Source organism: Ruditapes philippinarum, unplaced genomic scaffold (genome assembly GCF_026571515.1).
Source record: "Ruditapes philippinarum isolate M1 unplaced genomic scaffold, ASM2657151v2 ctg2257_1_1_1_1, whole genome shotgun sequence".
Classification (NCBI taxonomy): Eukaryota; Metazoa; Mollusca; class Bivalvia; order Venerida; family Veneridae; genus Ruditapes; species Ruditapes philippinarum.
Genome location: NW_026856139.1, coordinates 188,083 through 209,204, shown reverse-complemented (window position 1 = coordinate 209,204; position 21,122 = coordinate 188,083). Strand labels below are relative to the sequence as shown.

At 33.7% G+C, this 21,122-nt stretch overlaps 2 protein-coding genes across 2 annotated transcripts; both read left to right on the top strand.

The window, feature by feature from the left end:
- Positions 1–5,208: 5,208 nt before the first annotated feature.
- On the top strand, positions 5,209–8,954 carry LOC132745559 (acidic phospholipase A2 Cc1-PLA2-like). Its single transcript, XM_060734507.1, has 4 exons — positions 5,209–5,504; positions 6,306–6,471; positions 6,775–6,893; positions 8,237–8,954. Exons 1-4 carry the CDS (start codon positions 5,444–5,446, stop codon positions 8,350–8,352), a joined length of 462 nt encoding a protein of 153 aa, XP_060590490.1. The 5' UTR covers positions 5,209–5,443; the 3' UTR covers positions 8,353–8,954.
- Positions 8,955–13,887: 4,933 nt separating this feature from the next.
- LOC132745558 (uncharacterized) lies at positions 13,888–20,884 on the top strand. The gene is made up of 5 exons (XM_060734506.1): positions 13,888–14,459; positions 14,761–14,946; positions 16,016–16,039; positions 16,469–16,498; positions 19,594–20,884. Exons 1-5 carry the CDS (start codon positions 14,132–14,134, stop codon positions 19,752–19,754), a joined length of 729 nt encoding a protein of 242 aa, XP_060590489.1. The 5' UTR covers positions 13,888–14,131; the 3' UTR covers positions 19,755–20,884.
- The last annotated feature ends 238 nt before the right edge of the window (positions 20,885–21,122 follow it).

The window sequence follows — 21,122 nt, the reverse complement described above, 5'->3', positions numbered from 1 at the left end:
TTTTTATGTTTATATTAAAGTTTTTGTTTTTATAAGTCATTGTTTTTATTTGACAGTTATCAAAATCAAGGTTTTTTTAAACTTGATTAGAACTCTGACAGTATGATTAAAAAAACTATTCTTATTTAATGAAATTTTCCGAGAATCTATCATAGGAGAAAGCGACTTGACGAGTAAAATATCACTTGCCACAATGTCCAAGCGTAAATAGTGTTTGACAAATGGTAAAATGTACTAAATTTTCTGTACGTTTTCTAATTTTGACATCTGCTTACTCAACTGCCGGCATTTAATATGATAATATCTGCTAATCATGAAAGTCGCTCATATCTAACACCCGACCGCGGATCGGCAAACCTATGAGGAATACTAAGTGATCAAGGAGTACTACACGAATGCTAAATGCAAGATTTCAAAATGGCCAAAAACATTTCCCATTTCGAATAAGACCAAGCTTGTCTGTCGATTTTCGTGTTGACCGTGCATTTCATACTGTGCATGTTTTTCACGTTATTTCAAGTTTGAAATGAATATTTGTGATGATTTTGGGGATAAATATGAAAAGGGAGAAATGCCTTTCAATATCATCTTAATTCCTTTAGAAATGCATTTTACTTTTATATAAAATAAGTATTTATGTTTTTTAAAGCTACATTAAATAAATATGTTAAAACATTTTTGCCGTCGGCCTAAAAACCAAGCATTCTACAGATTCATTAACCTTTTTAATAGTATTGTTGTAAATCTCATCAAATATTGTTCATAAATTAGGATTTTAAATGGAAAACCCCACGGTAACACTAAAGTTCGTATACGAATTTTAACATGCAAATGAAGACTATAATCAGCTCGTGTATGCGCTATATCACGGTGTTATAGTTGCTATCCGGAACACAGCAAATATAAGATTTTCTTGTGCAAACACACTTTTACCGTTAAAACTTCACCGTGCACTAGGCCTGTGGTTCAGAAAAAATAATCATCTCATAAAAAAGATTAAATTTGTATGAAAATATCCGTTACAATGCGGAAATATACCGTTAAATTAGGACTGCTACTTATAGTCATGTTTGTTGATTTAATATTGATGTACGGATGATCTGAAGGCGGAGTTTCTCATGCAAACAGAAATTGTACTTCCGAATTCGCCACAATGAGGTTGCACATTTGTATGCTCATTAAACTCATTTTGGTTGTCTGGACACCAAAATAAGATCTGAAGTCGATATGAAACCCAATTTATTAATGAAATGTCCTATTTCTTTTTTTATGAAATTTATTTAATGTAACTTTAAGTGAATATGTTTGAATTTTTGAGCAATAAGCCGTAACCAAAAGGTTAATCAAGGCGAAAACATAATCGAAAACATAACCAAAAAGGTTAACCAACGCCGACACGTTTAGCTTTTCATTAATGAAAAAAATCATTTCTCGGGAGTAAATAGTTAGCTGTCATTTTGTCACGGAGGCCCCTCATACCTTTTGATATAAATGCAAATATTTTGTTAAACAATAGCTGAAAGTAATGACATATGATATGCAATCATATCAAACATCAAACACATATCAATTTCCGCCGCCTAATTCCCTTAAGTATGCAAGTCATAAGTGATTGCATTTGGAAACCCGTTGAACATTTCAAAACGAGGCAATGTCAAAACCCAAGTTAACCATTTTTTACGTCCCCGCGAGGGGTTTGACATTATCGGAAGATAGATAACAACCGCATGTACATTTATTATTAGAGCAACCTGATTAATAAAATCAGCTCCTAACTAACGATACGCTACAAGTAAACATAAGATTTGAACTTTTATCATGTTGAAATTAACTGTACATTGTAGTCTATTAAATTTAAATGCATTGGCTGCGGTTGTATTAACCAATATATTAGCGAAACAAAGTAACCACAAATTAAATGATATCATATTCGACATTCAAGTATAATCTTTCATAAGCATCAGCTTAATTGTTATGTCACTGGTTTACTGTATGAAAAATTGTTTGGTCTTTGGGCTCCGGATCAGTGGGTTTGAGTGCTATATTTTCCTTGAATACTTAAGTTGTTCAGATGTGTGTTGAAGAACATCAGTCATTGATAAAATAGAGAAAAAAGAACCCCTAAAGAAAGTCCAAAACGGCAAACTTGAAAATGTTGCAGGTTCCGTTTGATAAAGCCCAAATTAACACTGTCCCGGTAATGGCCACGGTATCGCTACTGTGTCTTAAGCTGGTGAACCGAGGTGTTCCGTGGTGTTTTTCTGAGAAATCAAATTGCGTTTACACATCCCCGACAGAGCCCAGGTGTATTCCCGGTTCAGAACCCGATATAGCACCGGATATATACGATAAGCGCCGATGTTAAATCGGTGTATTCCCGCTTGATTCCGGTGGAAACCCGACTAGACACGGTTTCATTACGGTCCATCCCGACCATCGCCGTTTTTGCCACGGTGATGCTATTGATGATGCCGGTACTGTGCCGGTGACGCCCTGGTAATACACCGATGCTTCCTGTTCAAGTTTATGAGAATAAAACTGACTGACCACGCTGACATCAGTCATTTGGCAAAAAGACAGCAGAGATGCCATCCGAAGGAAAGGGGATGGAAGTTAGAAAAAAACTGTGTCTACAACACCTTCAGAGGTTGAGGTACCTGAAGCTGAAAATGCACCAGCTGAAGAATTTTTCCTTCTCTCATTTAACAAATTCTTCATGCCCGTGTTCCTTCTCTAAACAAAATGATCCAAAGTAGCACTTCAAGTTTATATATTCCTGTTCTTTTAAATTTCCTGTATCGGCATGAGGTCGTTTACACCACCGTCTATCATCGTTGTATAACCGTACTTGTCTGCAATATCCGGGACATTACCGGCTCCAACCGGAGCGTTGTTGCCAGTGACCTAAATGTAATCTGGCTCTACCTCTGCCTGTTTTACCGTGGCAACATCTTGTCATCACCGGGACTTTGCCGTTTGGACATTGATTGACACGCATCCCGGTTTACTACGATCTGTCACGGTATGGATGCAGTATAGATACGGTGGTTTCCCGGCAATTCCCTGTTACACGGATTTGGGCTTCCTCTAGGTGAGTGCCGGTGAGCCCCGGTTGTATTAAACATTTGAAGACAACCGTGGTGATCTCTCAGTTTGTTCCGGTTCACCATGGTTTCCTTTACTTCACGGAATTTCAACGACCCAACGCCGGTTTACCACGGTTGATCATGGTTGACTAAACCGTGGTAATCCAGGACACCAAACCGGGACTGCGTAAATGGGGCTTAAACCGCCCTAGTATGACTGTATTACTATTAGTACTAGCAAGAAAAAAGAGGTCTTCAAATCCATGAAATTACTTAAACCGAATTCTGATCGCGACAATATCATAATTCTTTTAAGATGTTGTTCAATCAGGGTAATAAATGAAACAAATGAAAAATACTTATCTATTGAGACTTGAATTTCAATTGTATCTTTCTAGAATACGCTTTCTAGCGTCAATATTACATTATATAACAGCTTCAAATCCTCGATATTTAGGTTCATAAAAGAAAACAATTAAAACAAAGATACTTTTTTGTTAAATGGCAATTACAGTAAAAATAACTATGAGAGCGTTTTAAATTAAAATACTACTACTTTTAATCATGATTTTAACATGAATTTATATCTTGCGACATATAACGGTAGTGTTGCGACATATAACGGTAGCGGATATTCGTGTTAACATTGCGACATTTAACGGCACATGATTTTGCGACATTTAGCGGCAGTTGCGACATTTAGCGGTATTGGTGCGACATTTAGCGGTAAGTGCGACATTTAGCGGCGTTGCGACATATAACGGCGCCACAAACTTTCAAATATTATTAACAAATCTCTGATGGAACCACCCCCCCCCCCCCCTTTAAGGTTTTTTTTAATTTTTTTAATTATGCTTCAAAAATTCGTATCTTTTTAATTCTTTAGAAATGTAAACATGTGTTTAATAATGTTTTGATAATGGATTGAAAGCATATAACATGTTATATAGTTAAGGAAAATAGCTCTGAGCATGTACTTATATGGTGTAAAGGCAGCAAAATGTAAACAAAGTAGAAATTTGACTGATAAATAATAAATTATTAATAATATAAACCTAAATATGACGTTAACATTTCTTTTTGAAAAATAAGTTTTATAACCAGCAATACTATTTCAATCAAATGCTTATTTCTTAGACATTCGAACTGACCACCCGTACGGTTCGGAACAACACTAGAGCCTCCTGTTGCTTTGCTTACAAAACACTAAAAAGATATGAAGTATTCCAGAAATATGGACATTTTAGATCATCATTTAAGACACATATGAGCCATGTCACGACAAAACCAACATAATGGGTTTGCGACCAGCATGGATCCAGACCAGCCTGCGCATCCGCGCAGTCTGATCAGGATCCATGCTGTTCGCTTTCAAACCCTATAACAAGTAGGGAAACTGATAGTGAACAGCATGGATCCTGATCAGACTGCGCGGATGCGCAGGCTGGTCTGGATCTATGCTGGTCGCAAACCCATTATGTTGGTTTTGTCGTGACGCGGCTCAAATATAGATTATAAATCGTTTTATGATTGTGCCTATTCAACGGTTAAGTTAATAATTCAGCAGCGTAGTTGTTATCAAGCCTGCTTCACACGTAGAAGGTCCTGGGTTCAAACCCCAGCGCGACCATCACACCCCTCCCTGCTTTATCCGCACATCTCTCTTCTACCATGAATAATTGAAGAAGTAGGAAGAAAAGTTTAAGAAAATGAACATATAATAGTATTACATATAATTTTACATGCTCTTATAAAGTTGTAAGTATAATGAATAATCGGGAAATCGTCGTATTCATTTATTTTAAATTTACGTACAAATTCATATTCCTCAACTGATTATTTTGCGAGTGTTACCGAGGATTTAATGCCTCATATGTATTGATTCAAATATTGTAGCTCAAGTCTGCACAGACGAACATACAGACAGACGGACAGATAAATAGACAGACAGACGGTCAGACAGACAGACATACATTCGTGATACACCCAGACCGTCGATTGACCTGTCGTGTTACATTAGTGCAAGGAAACAAGCAGACAGACGGACGAACCGACAAGTAAACAAACATCAATCTGGACGATTATAAACACACGGGGTCATTGTGATACTATATCTAAGACATATTTCGGTTATCTTAAATTATCTATGTAGGCTACCTCATGTCTGCTTAAATTGAACAGATGAAGAAAGTGTGATATTAAGAAGATATACACCATAAAAATAAATTATTTAATGAGGGTTTTATTAAACGATAATCCGCTGTGGACGTGTTGCAATAATTGTGTAAAAGATCTGACTGGTTTTATATTGATGTTTGATACTTGGAGATTTATACTTGTACAATAAGAACCTCAATATGGAATCTAAAAACTTACGCGGCATTTTCTTTTGTGCATTGATATTACTATTAATCTCGGGTAACTATATATATTTTCTTTGTTGTTTATTAATGAACCATTCCTATTTTTGATTCAAATATTTCTTGTGAAAAAACATGAACTGATATTCTTCTTATTATCAAAATCGAATTTATTTTATATTTATTAAGGCATTTACATACATTCTTGCATAAAAACTGCGCACGCAGGTATACATTAACAGAGAAAACATTAACGGATAGATTCTCGTGACCACTCGCCATTTTTGCACGTTGACTTTGTATTTTTGTACTATGCGTGACTCAGGGCATAGTGAAAAAACAGCTTAATTCAAAGACGGCCCCGGTAGTTTATTATCAAAACAAAACGGTCAAATGTCATAGCACTAGCATGCGGAAAGCATGGAGCAATCGATGGTTTTCTTAATACGAAATACAAATACATATGTAATCAAATCTAGGAAGTACCGATTTAGACGCATACTTTTATGCAAAATATCGCTAATGCACCTTTTTCGTCCATTAACATTTGCAGAAGCCCATGAATTTATCTGTTGACCCGGACTTCAAGTGCGTACTCGTGCTTCTACAGATGTTAAGGCACGAAAAATGTGCATTGTTACTCTAATATTATGTATAAAATATCACAAGTTACACTTCATAAAACTGTTGTCTCGTCCAAATAGTTCATTGTAGGCGGACTTTGACGAAACAAAACTACTGCTTCCGCCTGTGTAATGAAAACCGAAGATTAGCATTAAGGTGGACTATTGAAGAATACTCAGTTCACTTTATGGAAATATTCTGTTTTATATTTAAGTGTGACACATTTACATTTCAGTATATCAAAGCGATGGGCATACTTTAATAAGAACTCGGCGCAATGCATTCCAAATGTGTAACCTCATAAATAAATACACGGGAATCTCGTGCTTTAACTATAACCCATATGGATGTTTCTGCGGTTACGGACAACGTGGCTCAAATCCAGTCGACGCGGTCGATAGGTAAAATCTAGTAACTGTCATATTTTCTTGTTACATAGCATAACATTGGCTTTCCTTTTATAGTCAAACCTGAGTTTGCGGTCCAAACCCCAAATAATTATCATATTATGAAATCTATCGTGTTTCTTTGTCTAATATAGTAAAGTACAGAGACCACCTGCAAAGAAAATACATTTTCTCTCTTATCTTGTTTCTTGACTGGTCGTTAGAGTCAGGTTTGACTATATTAACTATAATATTGTGAAATATCAATGGGTTTATGGACAGACTTATATAAAATAGCTATGATGAAATCACTTACAGGTGCTGTAAGGTACATGACGACTGCTACGGTGAAGCTCATACCAAGAACCACTGTTATTTCTGGAGCGGTATGTTCGTTGGCTACAAAGTGGACTGTGAGGATGATTGTGAATGTCCAGGTATTAATTTAAACTAAAAGTAGTCCCATTAGACTATGAAAGTAGTTCTCCTTTTGCTCCATTTAGTAATAAGCCGTCCGGTTACCTCAATATGTAGAGCGTTGGACCGTGAATCGTGCGACCCGGGTTCGACTATCGGACGGTGCAAGTTACTTTCGTTGTGATTGATCATGAAATCCTTTCTACGGTTATTTGCACTGTACCTTTGCTATGGCACGTACAAAAGTAGTCAGTTCCTTGCGAAAAGCAAGGCAACTGTAAAAAACAACAGTCTTCCCAGGAACGATGCGGTGGCTGAACTGTGCTCTGGTAAATTCAATGTGACTTACTGCCATGATCTGGAGTGAAAACTGCCAACACCACCACTCCATTTAGTACTTTCATCACACAAAGAGTATTAAGATAGAAAAAGTAGTTCCTTAAGACCACAAAATAAGTGTTATTTTTATAACTCAAAAGAGGTTTCTTCAGATACGAAGCAGTTCCTTATTCCTTCAGATAAAAATGTACTTATGTTAGACCAAAAATGTAGTTCCGTTAGACTGAAAAATACCTTAACAGTAGTTTTAAGGTAATTTTTATTTAGACAGATTAATAAAAGTTGTTTCGTTACAACAAAACTGTAGTTTCTGCAAATTAAAATAGAGTTCCTTTAAAAACATAGTTTTTTGAACCAAAAGATGTTTCTAATGCAAACTAGAAAATAATGTCCTTTATCTTTAGTTCCTTACACTCGTAGACAAATGCTTTTGTTTCGACTTTCATTCATTGAAGAGAGATATAGATTTAACATTTGAGCCGCGTCATGACAAAACCAACATAATGGGTTTGCGACCAGCATGGATCCAGACCAGCCTGCGCATCCGCGCAGTCTGATCAGGATCCATGCTGTTCGCTTACAAACCCTATAACAAGTAGAGAAACTGATAGCGAACAACATGGGTCCTGATCAGACTGCGCGAATGCGCAGGCTGGTCTGGATCCATGCTGGTCGCAAACGCATTATGTTGGTTTTGTCATGACGCGGCTCATTTATTCATTCTCATGCTCATATATCCGACTTATCAGTAAGAGATTTCGGTGCAATATAATTGATATCATCACTGATGAAATCTGTTTCAGATTCTAAATAAGCCAAAATTTTGATAAAAAAAAAACAAAACAAAAACGGACATCACAAAATTATAGACACTTCTATGCGTCAAAGACTGCAAATTATTACGGTAACAAATGCTGAAAATAATGTAAATGTCCATCATTTTAGATAGATAAATTAAACGTATAAACATGTTTTGTTGATTGATTGATTGATTGATTTATTTATTGATTATTTCTTTTTGCAGATCAAGAAAAGTGTGCCCGTAAAGTGTGTGAATGTGACGTTAAATTAGCACAGTGTTTAGGCGAGTCCTCATTTAACGCTACATTTAAAAACTACGATAGAAGCCAATGTTTTTGAACGTAATTAAACATATAAGCTATTTATGAGATTAAAGACTTCAACAGGTGTTTCTATGGATACGTGCGTCAAGTGACACTTAGAGAAGAATGCAAAAATAGCCAGTGCTATATTTGTGTTATATACGTTTTCTTTTTTCTCTCTCTTTGTATTTTTCTAAAAAAGAAAAAAAAACAGCTATGTGCCAAATGTTGAAAAAATAAAGAAGCAATAACATTAACAACAACAACAACAACAACAGCAACAACAACAAATAAACAACTAAATAAATGTAAAAATACAATAAGCTGTTAACGAATAGTATTTGAACCGGCTGACTATATGTGTGTCATGTTATATCATAAAAATTAAGGGTCATGTGAATGGAAATAAACCGCACAGACATGCTTGATGGACACACAACTGTGATCATGTCTCGATCAGTGCAGTTACGTGCCGATAGCCTACCAGCTGATAATCGTCTGCTCAAAGTCCACGAACGATAATCATATCAATGCGGTATATAAAATACGATTAGAGTAAAATACCTTGTTTGTTTTTTGTATATCTATATTTGAACAATTTGCAATAAACGTTATATAATAATCCAGTGCAGCTGAAAATATTTTCGTCTGTTTTAATTATTTTTATTATTAATATTATTATTATTATTATTATTATTATTATTATTATTATTATTATTATTATTATGACAAAGTGGGCATGCATGGTAGCATTCATTTTGCCGTTGATTAAACTCTTTATTACACTGTTTAAAGAATAATAATACTATCACAAAATTTATAGTTCTGGTTCAATTATGCACGGAAAGAAGCATATACTACACCAAATGCATATAAAACTGTATCTGTAGTGGCTAATGGTTTTTTTATGGTCCCGTGTACTACTTGTACCCCCCCCCCCGCCCCACCCCCTCGTGCACATTGAGATATACTGGATGTACGACTTTTAATAAAGAAAGGCGAAACGATTTCTGCTGAGGCATTTTTGTGTTACAAATTTGAAAGCTATTTTTTCATAGAGTCCCAAGCACTATTTTATGTCATAAAATATAACGCCACACCAAATCTATTTAAAGACAAAGCGCAGTGATTTACCACTTGATATGTTGCCCTGGAAATGTGTAAGAATCTAGTAAATATTTGCATTGAATTACAACAAAATCATTTTCTTTATAACATACTAAACACGTTTGTAATTTGGATTGATCATTTTAATTTGGGAAAACGAATATATCCCAGGTTAAACAAAGATTTGTCAATAACTTGTAAAGTACACACGTTTTACATGTACGTAGATGTATTGCTGAAATTATTCTCAAATAGCATCAATGGCATCAGGCTTTGACACTAACCTTCTAGGCTACATTGTTGTACTTATATTCTTCTAAAGTCATAATTTTAATATCCGGCTGAATCACAACATTACATCTTGTTATTTGAAGTTAACAAACCGGAAGTCATTATTTGAAGTTAACACACCGGAAGTCATATTTGAAGTTAACACACCGGAAGTCAGGTTGAACAATACACTAACAATGGTAACAAATGGTTGGCGGAGACAGGTCTTCACAATTCTGTGATCGAAATTGAGTACGCTTACACTTAGCTGTACAAAGCCTTATTTTATCTAAATGCTAGTTTTAAGTCTTGGAATAGAATACAGAGTTCATGTTCGTCTTCCTTGTAACTATATCATGCTACACTGGGACATCTAACATGTCACTAATTGCTCGAAAACTACGACGAATAGACGTGATCGATATATCCATCAAAGCAAGCTGCTAAAAGCGAAGCAGCACGTTTACCTAATATGTTGTATATTGTATGACAAGTTTTTAAAACCACAATAATAACGGCAGAATTTACAAACCGAGGAAACATGGTTTAAAAGTCCTTATTTGCTTTCATTGAACTGACTTCATATCACAAGGTAACATATTGTGTTATCGTCTTTTTCAGGCTACAGTTGGAATCTTTTTAACTCTAATTTCCGCAGCTTGATTCGTTTACAAAAAGACTCTCTTTCGATTCATATCAACCAAGGTTGTTTTTATTAACCAAGTAAAAGATGACAGCAAAAGTCCACGAACTTTTTGAACATACCTCATATGTGTACTATGCACAACAAAGTACTATTGATTCAGAATATAAATATACATGTATATGGTTCTTTCCAGTGAAAAGTTGTCAGGCATAGATGAACAAGGCAATTGCATGGTAGATTTTGAATGAAGTTATCAATATTATATTACTGTAATTCACCCCCCCCCCTTTATAACATGCACCAACACAGAACAGGTCAAATGACGACTTTCCAGCTTTACTTGTGATGCCGCCTTTCCGTGCAATATTGCAGGCACAAACGGGCACCTGAGTAGAATCACCGACGTTCTCTAAGCTAGCCGGCTAGTTTCCTCGCATAAGACCAAAGTCCATGTCGGGATTAGCGGATGTCGGACCCACAGCGGTGAGGGGCAAACGGTATGAAGTCAACGACCATCACACGACTACGGACGCCCAGCGTCATTCATCCGCCTTATACGTTTAAGTACTTCACAGCAGCATATGAATAACCCTTCCATTATTTGTACAGGCCGAGAAGCCTGTATGATAAGTAAAACATTTTTCGGTAACAACTCCATTGTTTTTATATTCCCTACACAAACTTGACGACTTCCGGATCAATATTTATAGATACCAAAACGATGACGTAATTAGAAAAGCTCAAGACTGGTGTGAAAATCCTCAGCATTGCGCCCTTTTGTATAATGTCATCGAAATCTTGGATAATTGAGACCTGTGTATTTGACAGCTGTCCTTCAGCATCAATGAATGGACTTTGTAACGCTTTTGGTGTGCTTGTATAAATTAACTTCTCAAAATGTTCAATATCATTCGCTTTAAGAAATTTGTTACTATCATTTCTTTGTTTAGAATGCGACCGAAATAAAACTACAGGCGTGCTGTACCGTCAGCCCAAAAAAAATCTATGGCAGGCACTTGAATAGTTATTCACTTCCCATCCTTTCGCTTGTTGTCAAAGTCATTGTTTTAACTTGTTGTTATACCATACATACATATAAATAATTATTGGACATGCATTTAATTAGGTCAAACAATTCTTGAAGACATTTGTGCTAACTGTTTATCTATACATCGTGTTCAAGTTCTAATGCCGTGTCGCCATTTGCGATTACATTTTGGCATTGAGTTTCGACAAATGACAGGATTATCATATTGTTGAGCATGTTGTTCATCGGATCAGAAGCTAAAACCTTGCCATTGTCTGGATACCAAGGCTGCATACTGTTTTTAATCGCTTACAAAAATGGCACCAAACTCGATTGCTAAAATGAGTCCACGACTATTGCAATAACAACAGATTTCTTTTATTTCCAAATAAACTGAGAGAGAAGCAAAAGTTACAGTTGATTGAAGAAAACAAGTAGTAAATGTAAAAGTTTATAACATGTATAAAAGAAGTCGAAAAAAAAAATAACGTTGTGTCTATGCAAGACTCAGCATCATAATCAGCCTGACAGTAGGTTTGTTGTTGGTTTCAGTTTGGTATACACCGATAGCTTCATCTTCTCCACCACGCCTTTTTTGGCTTCTTGATTTTATTCTCATGTAATTTTCATTGTCTTGATAAGCCATAATTTGCACTTTTGTTTGATCTAAGTTTAAATATTGCTCAAGAGTAAATGAAGGAAAATTATTTATCTTTCCATTTTCAAAGAGGCTAGATGGATATTTTTCACCAAGCTGAGGCAACATTTCTCCGTGTATTTTCCACAAAAATATTTGTAGTGTCCCGCTGGTAGACTGCATAGAAACATATCGATGCCTTCAATATACTGTTGTTGTTTGTTTGTATGTTTTTTTGTTTTTTGTTGTTGTTTTTTTTGCATAAGAGAGGCTATTCAAGTAAGAGAAAACAATCAGCGGAGGAAAGGGGTTAGCTAGCAGAAGTTGCATATCACATCATTCAAAGACAATCGCAGAGTGACAAGTGGCAATAATGAGAACAAGTCAACACTTACATCCGTGATAAGCAAGTTACAAACCCGGTTTGACAGTAATCGGAAAGCTGAATAAATATTTCGTTCTGTCTTTGTCACCATTGAAACAAATTGTTTCGACAATAACATCTTATATTATATGTGAGACAAACCTATTGTCAAAGTCATTCATTTTAGATTGTCGTGTCTTTGTAATACAGTTGTCTGCGAGCCTCTTTATTTTAGATAATAACTATCATTTTACTGTAAATTTACAGAGTGGTTTTTATCAAATATAACTTTGCTTCGTATTACATGTATGCAGACACTTGAAATTTGCTTCTATATATACTCAAAAAAAGGTTAATAAGCCTATGTATAACAGGCATGTGTGTCTTGGGCTGACCAAGTTACTTCTTTCTCTATGTTGAGACCCAGTGCTATGTGGTAAGCGGATAGAAATCTTAGTCATACTTTTAAACAAAACTACATTACACAACTACTTCCTCTAATACAGTAACTGAGACCAGCAACCAATGTCTTCAATGAAGCAAAGCGGATGGTACTACAAAAAAGCAGGTTACTAAGATGCATGAGCACATAGTATGAAGTGCTGTAGGACCCTTTGCTCTACCCCAAAAGCTATTATCAGGGCTACCTTCTTTATAATTGTCTCTGGTTACAACACTTTAGGTGCTTTACAGTGACTTAATTTCGGTTCAAAATTCATTTATCTGGCTAATACCCTGTGGAGATAGCTATGAGATAAATAATCATCACTTTTGTGCTTCAAAATTTAGTCTTTAAGGGTATGATTCGTCACATGTATGGGGCCCGTCCTCGATAGCGAAAACTTCCTTTAGTGCTTTAATGGGCGGATGGACCACTACATATACATACATGGCTGACTGAGTTTGATTGCAGGAAGCACAGCAGGGCTCTAGGCTCTAATAAAAAAGGATTAAGTGGCACTGAGAATTATATTGAAAAATGTTAGACATAATCAAAAGATCACTATCCACGGATATTTATTGTTATTTGTTTCAAAAGTGGTATGTTGAACAATGCATGGTCTTTATTTCGTTTCATTTCATTATTAAATTTATATTGTCAGTGCAATATGGTATATCACGTACTGCCTTCCATAATCAAATGATAAAATCAAGTAAAAAATGTGTATGTTGTTTTTACAAAAGGTATACAGCTATATCTAATTCATGACATATTTTTGTAAGCTTTATAAACAGTAATTGTTACGAGTTGTTTCCCAGCATAGACGGTCCCTTTTACTTTGTTACTTACATACATGAATATTGTAAGGTAAACAAAATAAAATGTTCCAGAACAAAATAATATTCTACTAGTTAAAGTAGGGTTTTAACCGTTTTGCAATTACATCGTGTAGCGCTATTCCATGGAAAGACAACATACAAATCAAAACGTATTTTATAGGTATTTCGAAAGTTTTTTTTAGTAAGAGCTAAAACTAATATTCTAATGATATCTTATACATGTAATTATAAAAATATTAAAGACAAAGAAAAAGAAGATGAAGAAGAAAAACAACAACAAAATCAACAACATTATCATGATGAACAAGTCATATCAAATAACGGATCTTAAAAGTTATCGAGAAAAAAAACTTATTGTGAAATATTAAAAGCGATACCATTGGCGCTCCATGGTTTCAATGAATGAACATTATTCGTTCTCTGTGAAACATTTTAAATATTAAAACAGAGGGAAAGAGACGGGAAACAATACAATGTTTCCGTAATGGAGGATTTCGTATCTTTTTGCATATTGTTTTCCGTATTATTTTCTTGTATATCCGTGACAACGTGTGTAATTCAAAGTGAAACTTTTGAAAAGAAGTATGATTTAATGGGAAAAACATGTCCGCTACAGGACCAATTATTTACTATAACAGTAAATAAAAAAGTTGCCTGTGTGGGTTTGTGTACGCAGTGGGCGGATTGTAAAAGCGTGGCTTATAGTCCAGGAATACGTTCTTGTACCGGATGTAATGGTGAATATGATGCGCTATCTGATATGATAGACCTTCCGGGATCTATGTTTTATTCTTTTGTAACAAATGATATGGGTATGTTGCATTTTATATTCATTTTTGCAACTTTCTAGTATACATTTTTGTAAGTCTGAGAAACATTTCGTAGTTACTGGTAAAAATCTGGTCAAAATCTTTTTTTTTTTTGTGTAGAGATTCTTGTTGAACATATTACATAGTGATTAAGTCACAATACATTGTATTTCATTTAGTTTATTAAAAGATATTTTAATTATGATAACATCATTTTTGCTCAACTATTCTTATTGTATTTTTCTGAGATTTTCCCTTGATTTGCAAAATATCTTAAGGTCCTATTTTTTGTTTATTATTTAAGTTATAGACTGTGGTACACCTACTGTCACCAGCACTAATGTTGTGTTAGGCACATTTTCTGGTAATTCAACTGTTGGTGCTCAAGTACCGTACACGTGCACCCCGTGCACATATTTCCCGACTACGGACTTCCCGGTTATCACGTGTCAGGCAGATGCAACATGGAGCACCCCAGAATGCGTATACGGTATGTTGTTGAAGAATAATTACTGGAACAAAATTTATCAAATTATTACATTTTCCTTGTCATTCACGTTTGTTAATAGTAGATCTATATTTTTCTTGATAATTCATCACTTCTATAGATAATTTCTAGAAAACGGCTATATTGTCTTTTTAAAGCAAACTTATTTATCTAAAACCTTTAATACTCATAAGTGTGTTGTAATATCTGTAAATTATGGTCCCTAAACTCTGCATACAAAATTTATAAATTACTTTCAATATACGCACTATTATTGTATGAAACTATCATTCATTCATTCATTCATTCATTCATTCATTCATTCATTCATTCATTCATTCATTCATTCATTCATTCATTCATTCACTCACTCACTCACTCATTCATTCATTCATTCATTCATTCATTCATTCATTCATTCATTTTTTTTTTTGTTGATACTGATCTTTTTGCTTTAATTCTTAAAACCGGAAGAATTTCATTTCTTTATTCATATATATGTATGGAGATGTACATTGTATCAGGGATAAATCGGTATGTCAAATTCGTTCGTTCGTTCGTTCATTCATTCATTCGTTCGTTCGTTCGTTCGTTCGTTCGTTTATTCATTCATTCATTCATTCATTTTCATTCATTCATTTATTCATTCATTCATCTTTAACAGCCTCATGCAAATAACAAAGTAACATGTTTTTATTTATAATAAAAGTTTCATCGTCAAATATAAACCTGATTGCATGAGATAATTAAACCTTTATTCCTAATACAATGTACACATACTATTTTTTGATGAATAATGAAATGCAATATTTAGTTTTAACAGGGTCTTTCAAGTATAAGACCCTGGTTTTAAGGACGTTTTCGTTATAGACATATTTATAGGCAAAATTAAAACTGTTCAAAATAATTTCATTAAACTTGGCATGTTATGTGATACCCTGTATATTTTCAGAAAATAATAAATAATGTTTAATTTTTATCAAATATTGAATAATTTCAATGTTTATTTTAATAGTTATATATAGCTGTGCTGATTATATAATATCTCTTTTATATTTCATATCTTTCCCAGGTCCTGATGTCGGACAGCTTGCAAGCAAGTATTTAACACATTTAATATAATATAAACAATTTGCTGTGGTAATAATTTTACTATATAAAGCATCATGATATATCGGAAAGCATTTACTTTGCATGAAGAAATCAAAGAGATAATTTTACTATTTCAAAAAATCTTTTGATGATTTCCAACGGAAGTATTGATAATGTTTTTAATATAGCGAGCTTAAACGCTGTAGGCGTTTCCGGTCCATAGCACGTGCCTGTATAGCTTTTATTACAAAATCATGTAACTATTCTACTCTGCGTTCTGGTTAAATCATCAGAGCATTTTATAATAAAGCGAGATAGCATGTCATTATTTCAATTAACTATTACGTCATTTGAGAAATTGTGAGGCATATTGATCGTTTTTGTTTGTTTATTAATTAATGCTCTTTTTTCAATTAAGTTTATTGCATTTCAGATGGCGCGTCGATATCAAATAGTGAAATAGGTAATACTTATTTCTCACATTTGATTTATTTTATTGTGACAATTACCTTTCGAACGTCAATAAAGTCTGCTTCATCTAAATTGAACGGTTCAATCAGTTATAGCAAACATGCTATTGATTAATATCTAATATTTATTAACACTCATTTAAATTCGTGGTCAATATCTCTTTACATGCATTAACATTATTTTCACACAGTCTGTGATATTTTTTTCAAAATGATATATAACTGCATTACTATTAAATTGCTTTAAACATGTTTTATAATTTGGCGTCACAGTAAAACGCGGGTACGGACGTCAATCAGGATTTGTGCCAAAATTGGCACGGATTTAAAGGCTTTAAATTATTAAGTCGTCTTTTGTTTATTTACATATCCACATCTTTAATATTATTTTCACAATGAAAACTAATTCATAACACAGAAATCTGCAAATAAGGCAGGAATGCCGAATTGTGCCGAAACGAACAACGCAGTTCAAAGCAAGGGTAATGAGGTTAAAAATTTAGTGTTTAGCAGCCATGTGCATTTATCCATTTCACTATAAAATAGACCGTCCGTTAACTTATTGCGTTGATCGTTTCGGACATATACTTGTATTACAGATCTTGCGTTACTAATGTACTACCCCTGCGTTATTTTGAAATTCCTGCGCTATTTTTACATCACATTGCTGCGTTATGGAATGTATACACGATATAGAATGATAAACAAAATGTTTAAGATATAGATTAAAAATAAAAATAAAAATATTGTGTTCTTTCTAACACAACCAAATTGTCAATTTCCAAAATATATGACAACATTACAACTTCACAGATCTATGAACTAACGGAAACCAATCCATGCTACATTGAATTCAATTACATTAGTTTGTTGTTGTCAAACTCCGATAAAGAATTATACGCTGCATAACATTGTTTTGCACTCAAGATTCAAGATTTTATTAAGGCACAAACATAATGTTCATTGTCATAAACAAAAATGTCGTGTATAAAAACTTTTAAACATATGAACAAATGCATAAAACATTTAAACACGAGAAAAGTCATATTACATAATATGATATATAATATCACAGTCGTGGAATAAATACTAAGAATATGATAATTAATGTTGGAAATTACACAGTTGGCATTAGCCACCAGTTGTTTCTCTAGCTAAAGTTGCATAGTAAATGAATTTAAACAATTTCTTTATAACATTCTGTTGCGAATTGTTCATACACATTTTTGAACTTTTGTACATTTGGCTAAGAGCAGTAGTATTTAGGTAAATATTCTCTTCGTAGAACAATGTAATACCGACAAGCAAGTCAAAGAAATGATATTCAATTTCCAATACATTCATATTGCATTTTAAACAAAATTGTTGATTTCTTTCAAAATGTCTAAATATTTCTTCTTCGATCATTAACTTATGAGCAGAACATCTAAAATGTGAAATTGGACAGAAATTCTATTGAACCCAACAAATGTAATTAAACTGTTTATCCAAATTTTACATACTTACTTTTTCAAAGCGAGATGAATTTAAAAGAGATAGATAATCGTTGTCAGACTTTTAAAGTTCAATTTTAACAATACATAATGTTTTAGCACCTACGTAGAAACAGAGAAAATACAAGTTCTGTTCATTAACAGAGCATTATTCAAGCAAATAACATCCATACATTATGTATCATTAATTACAGGAAAATACAGGTAAAAGAAAACATTACAGAACATGTATATCTAAAGATCACAAATTTATCTTGACAAAAAATCTTGGCTAAACAATAAAAAGTCTTTCTTGAGTTGCTACTTAGAAGGAGTTCGACTTTTTCCTCAACTGTTTACCAAGGACAGAAATATGGTTTCATTATTTTCTTTAACACAGGCATTCCAGTAAAAATGATATTCTGTTTCCATTACTTTCATTGAATAAGATTTACATTTCCGCTCCACTAGATGAATCTGTAATACATGTTATAACTGAGTATTTTCTAATAACGAAAAGGTTGCGGGGATTATTTTCTACCTGAATCTGTAATAACTGAGTATTTTCTAAGATGGAAAAGGCTGTGGAGATTATTTCTTATATGAAATTGTAATAACTGAGTATTTTCTAATTACGAAAAGATTGCGGAGATTATTTCCTACATGAATCTGTAATAACTGAGTATTTTCTAATTACGAAAAGGTTGCGGAGATTATTTCCTACATGAGTCTTTAATAACTGAGTATTTTCTAAGATGGAAAAGGCTGTGGAGATTATTTCTTATATGAAAATGTAATAACTGAGTATTTTCTAATTACGAAAAGATGGCGGAGATTATTTCCTGCATGAGTCTGTAACAACTGAGTATTTTCTAATTACGAAAAGGTTGCGGAGATTATTTCCTACATGAATCTGTAATAACTGAGTATTTTTAGTTACGAAATGGTTATGGATTATCTCCTCTATATAAATTTGTAAAAACTGAGTATTTTCTAATTTTGTAAAGGTTGTGGAGATTATTTCCTATATAAATTTGTAATAACCGAGTATTTTCTAATTTTGTTAAGGTTGTGGAGATTATTTCCTATATAAATTTGTAATAACCGAGTATTTTCTAATTTTGTAAAGGTTGTGGAGATTATTTCCTATATGAATTTGTAATAACCGAGTATTTTCTAATTTTGTAAAGGTTGTGGAGATTATTTCCTATATAAATTTGTAATAACCGAGTATTTTCTAATTTTGTAAAGGTTGTGGAGATTATTTCCTATATGAATTTGTAATAACCGAGTATTTTCTAATTTTGTAAAGGTTGTGGAGATTATTTCCTATATGAATTTGTAATAACCGAGTATTTTCTAATTTTGTAAAGGTTGTGGAGATTATTTCCTATATAAATTTGTAATAACCGAGTATTTTCTAATTTTGTAAAGGTTGTGGAGATTATTTCCTATATAAATTTGTAAAAACTGAGTATTTTCTAATTTTGTAAAGGTTGTGGAGATTATTTCCTATATAAATTTGTAATAACCGAGTATTTTCTAATTTTGTTAAGGTTGTGGAGATTATTTCCTGTAAATATTTGTTAAAACTAAGTATTTCTAATTATTAACAGGTTGCGGAGATTATTATACTACGACATGTCCACAAAAAGGTCTTGCTGGTAATCTATTAAAATATAATGGCGGACGTGGGGACTGTTTCTGTGATAATGAATGCTGTAAGTCAGAAGACTGCTGCTATGATTCTACGTGTGCTGATAGTGCTCCACCATGATAAACAAAATGACGATGTTGACATTTTTTATAAACTTAATTCGTGTCCTTTAAAACCATTTGTCTGGCTTTAAGGATAGGCATTAGTCATAAGTTACGTTTTATTATTGGATTGTATGTTAAAAACCTAGTTTCGGTCAATTTTCTGTCATGGTATCTCTTATTATATGAAATCCACAAACAGTTGCCGATATTTTTACAAAAATATATGCAAACTTTAACAGGTCTTTTATCTTGTTTTCCTTTTGTATCAACATATATACATATAAATGGTTTACATTTTCTAAATGCTTATAATTTATTCATGGGCTTTTTTATTTTACTTATCATAATAATGTATTGTATTATAACCTTAAATAATCATGACGTTCACCGTGTCATTTGGCTAAATTTCGCTATATTTTGAATTGATGTCACAATAACGTATGTCTTGACGTCAGTGTATGTCATTAACTCGCTTTGTATTATAACTTGGCTATTTGTAACGTCCTTGCAGCAACAAATGAAACATTATTTCTTTCCGCGATCAGTTATTTCTTTCTGTGAGCTTATTTCTTTGTGGGATTGATATACAGAGCTCTATGAACGTTCATTCTTTCTTAAGTAAGTCGCTCTTGAAATTAAAATAAATGAATGATGGATCATGCAGCGAGTGTTAATACACTCTCATAGCATCCAATCATAATTCATTATTTAACAATACATTGTTAAATAACCTATTTCTTCTGGAGAAACCTCAGCTGGGGTTTGTATTTTGATATAAACAAATGCAAGTATATTATCTCTTCAACTGACTGACTACCCAATAAATCCTTCCAAAATTATTAAAGTTTGGATTTGGCATTTGATCTTCCTGCACACTTATACTACCCATCGGCAGCCAGAACCATAAGGACGTTTGAACAGTTTGAACACATCCCAGACCTTACAGATGTTAAATGTATTTACTGTATCACTTGGTTTCTTTTGCTTTCCTTTGTCATTCAGAAAACAACTAATCAAGTATACTGATTTATATGAATTTGATACAACATCTTTAATTGCACCAGAACAGCATGATCAGAAGAAAAACCGTTCCATTATTGACATGTCTGCTGTGACAAGACAGGGAGAGAATTCTTTTCATTTGTATTTGAGCCGTGTCACGACAAAACCAACATAATGCGTTTGCGACCAGCATGGATCCAGACCAGCCTGCGCATCCGCGCAGTCTGATCAGGATCCATGCTGTTCGCTATCAGTTTCTTTACTTGTGATAGAGTTGGTAAGCGAACAGTATGGATCCTGATCAGACTGCGCGGAGGCGCAGGCTGGTCTGGATCCATGCTGGTCGCAAAACCACTATGTTGGTTTTGTCGTGACGCGGCTC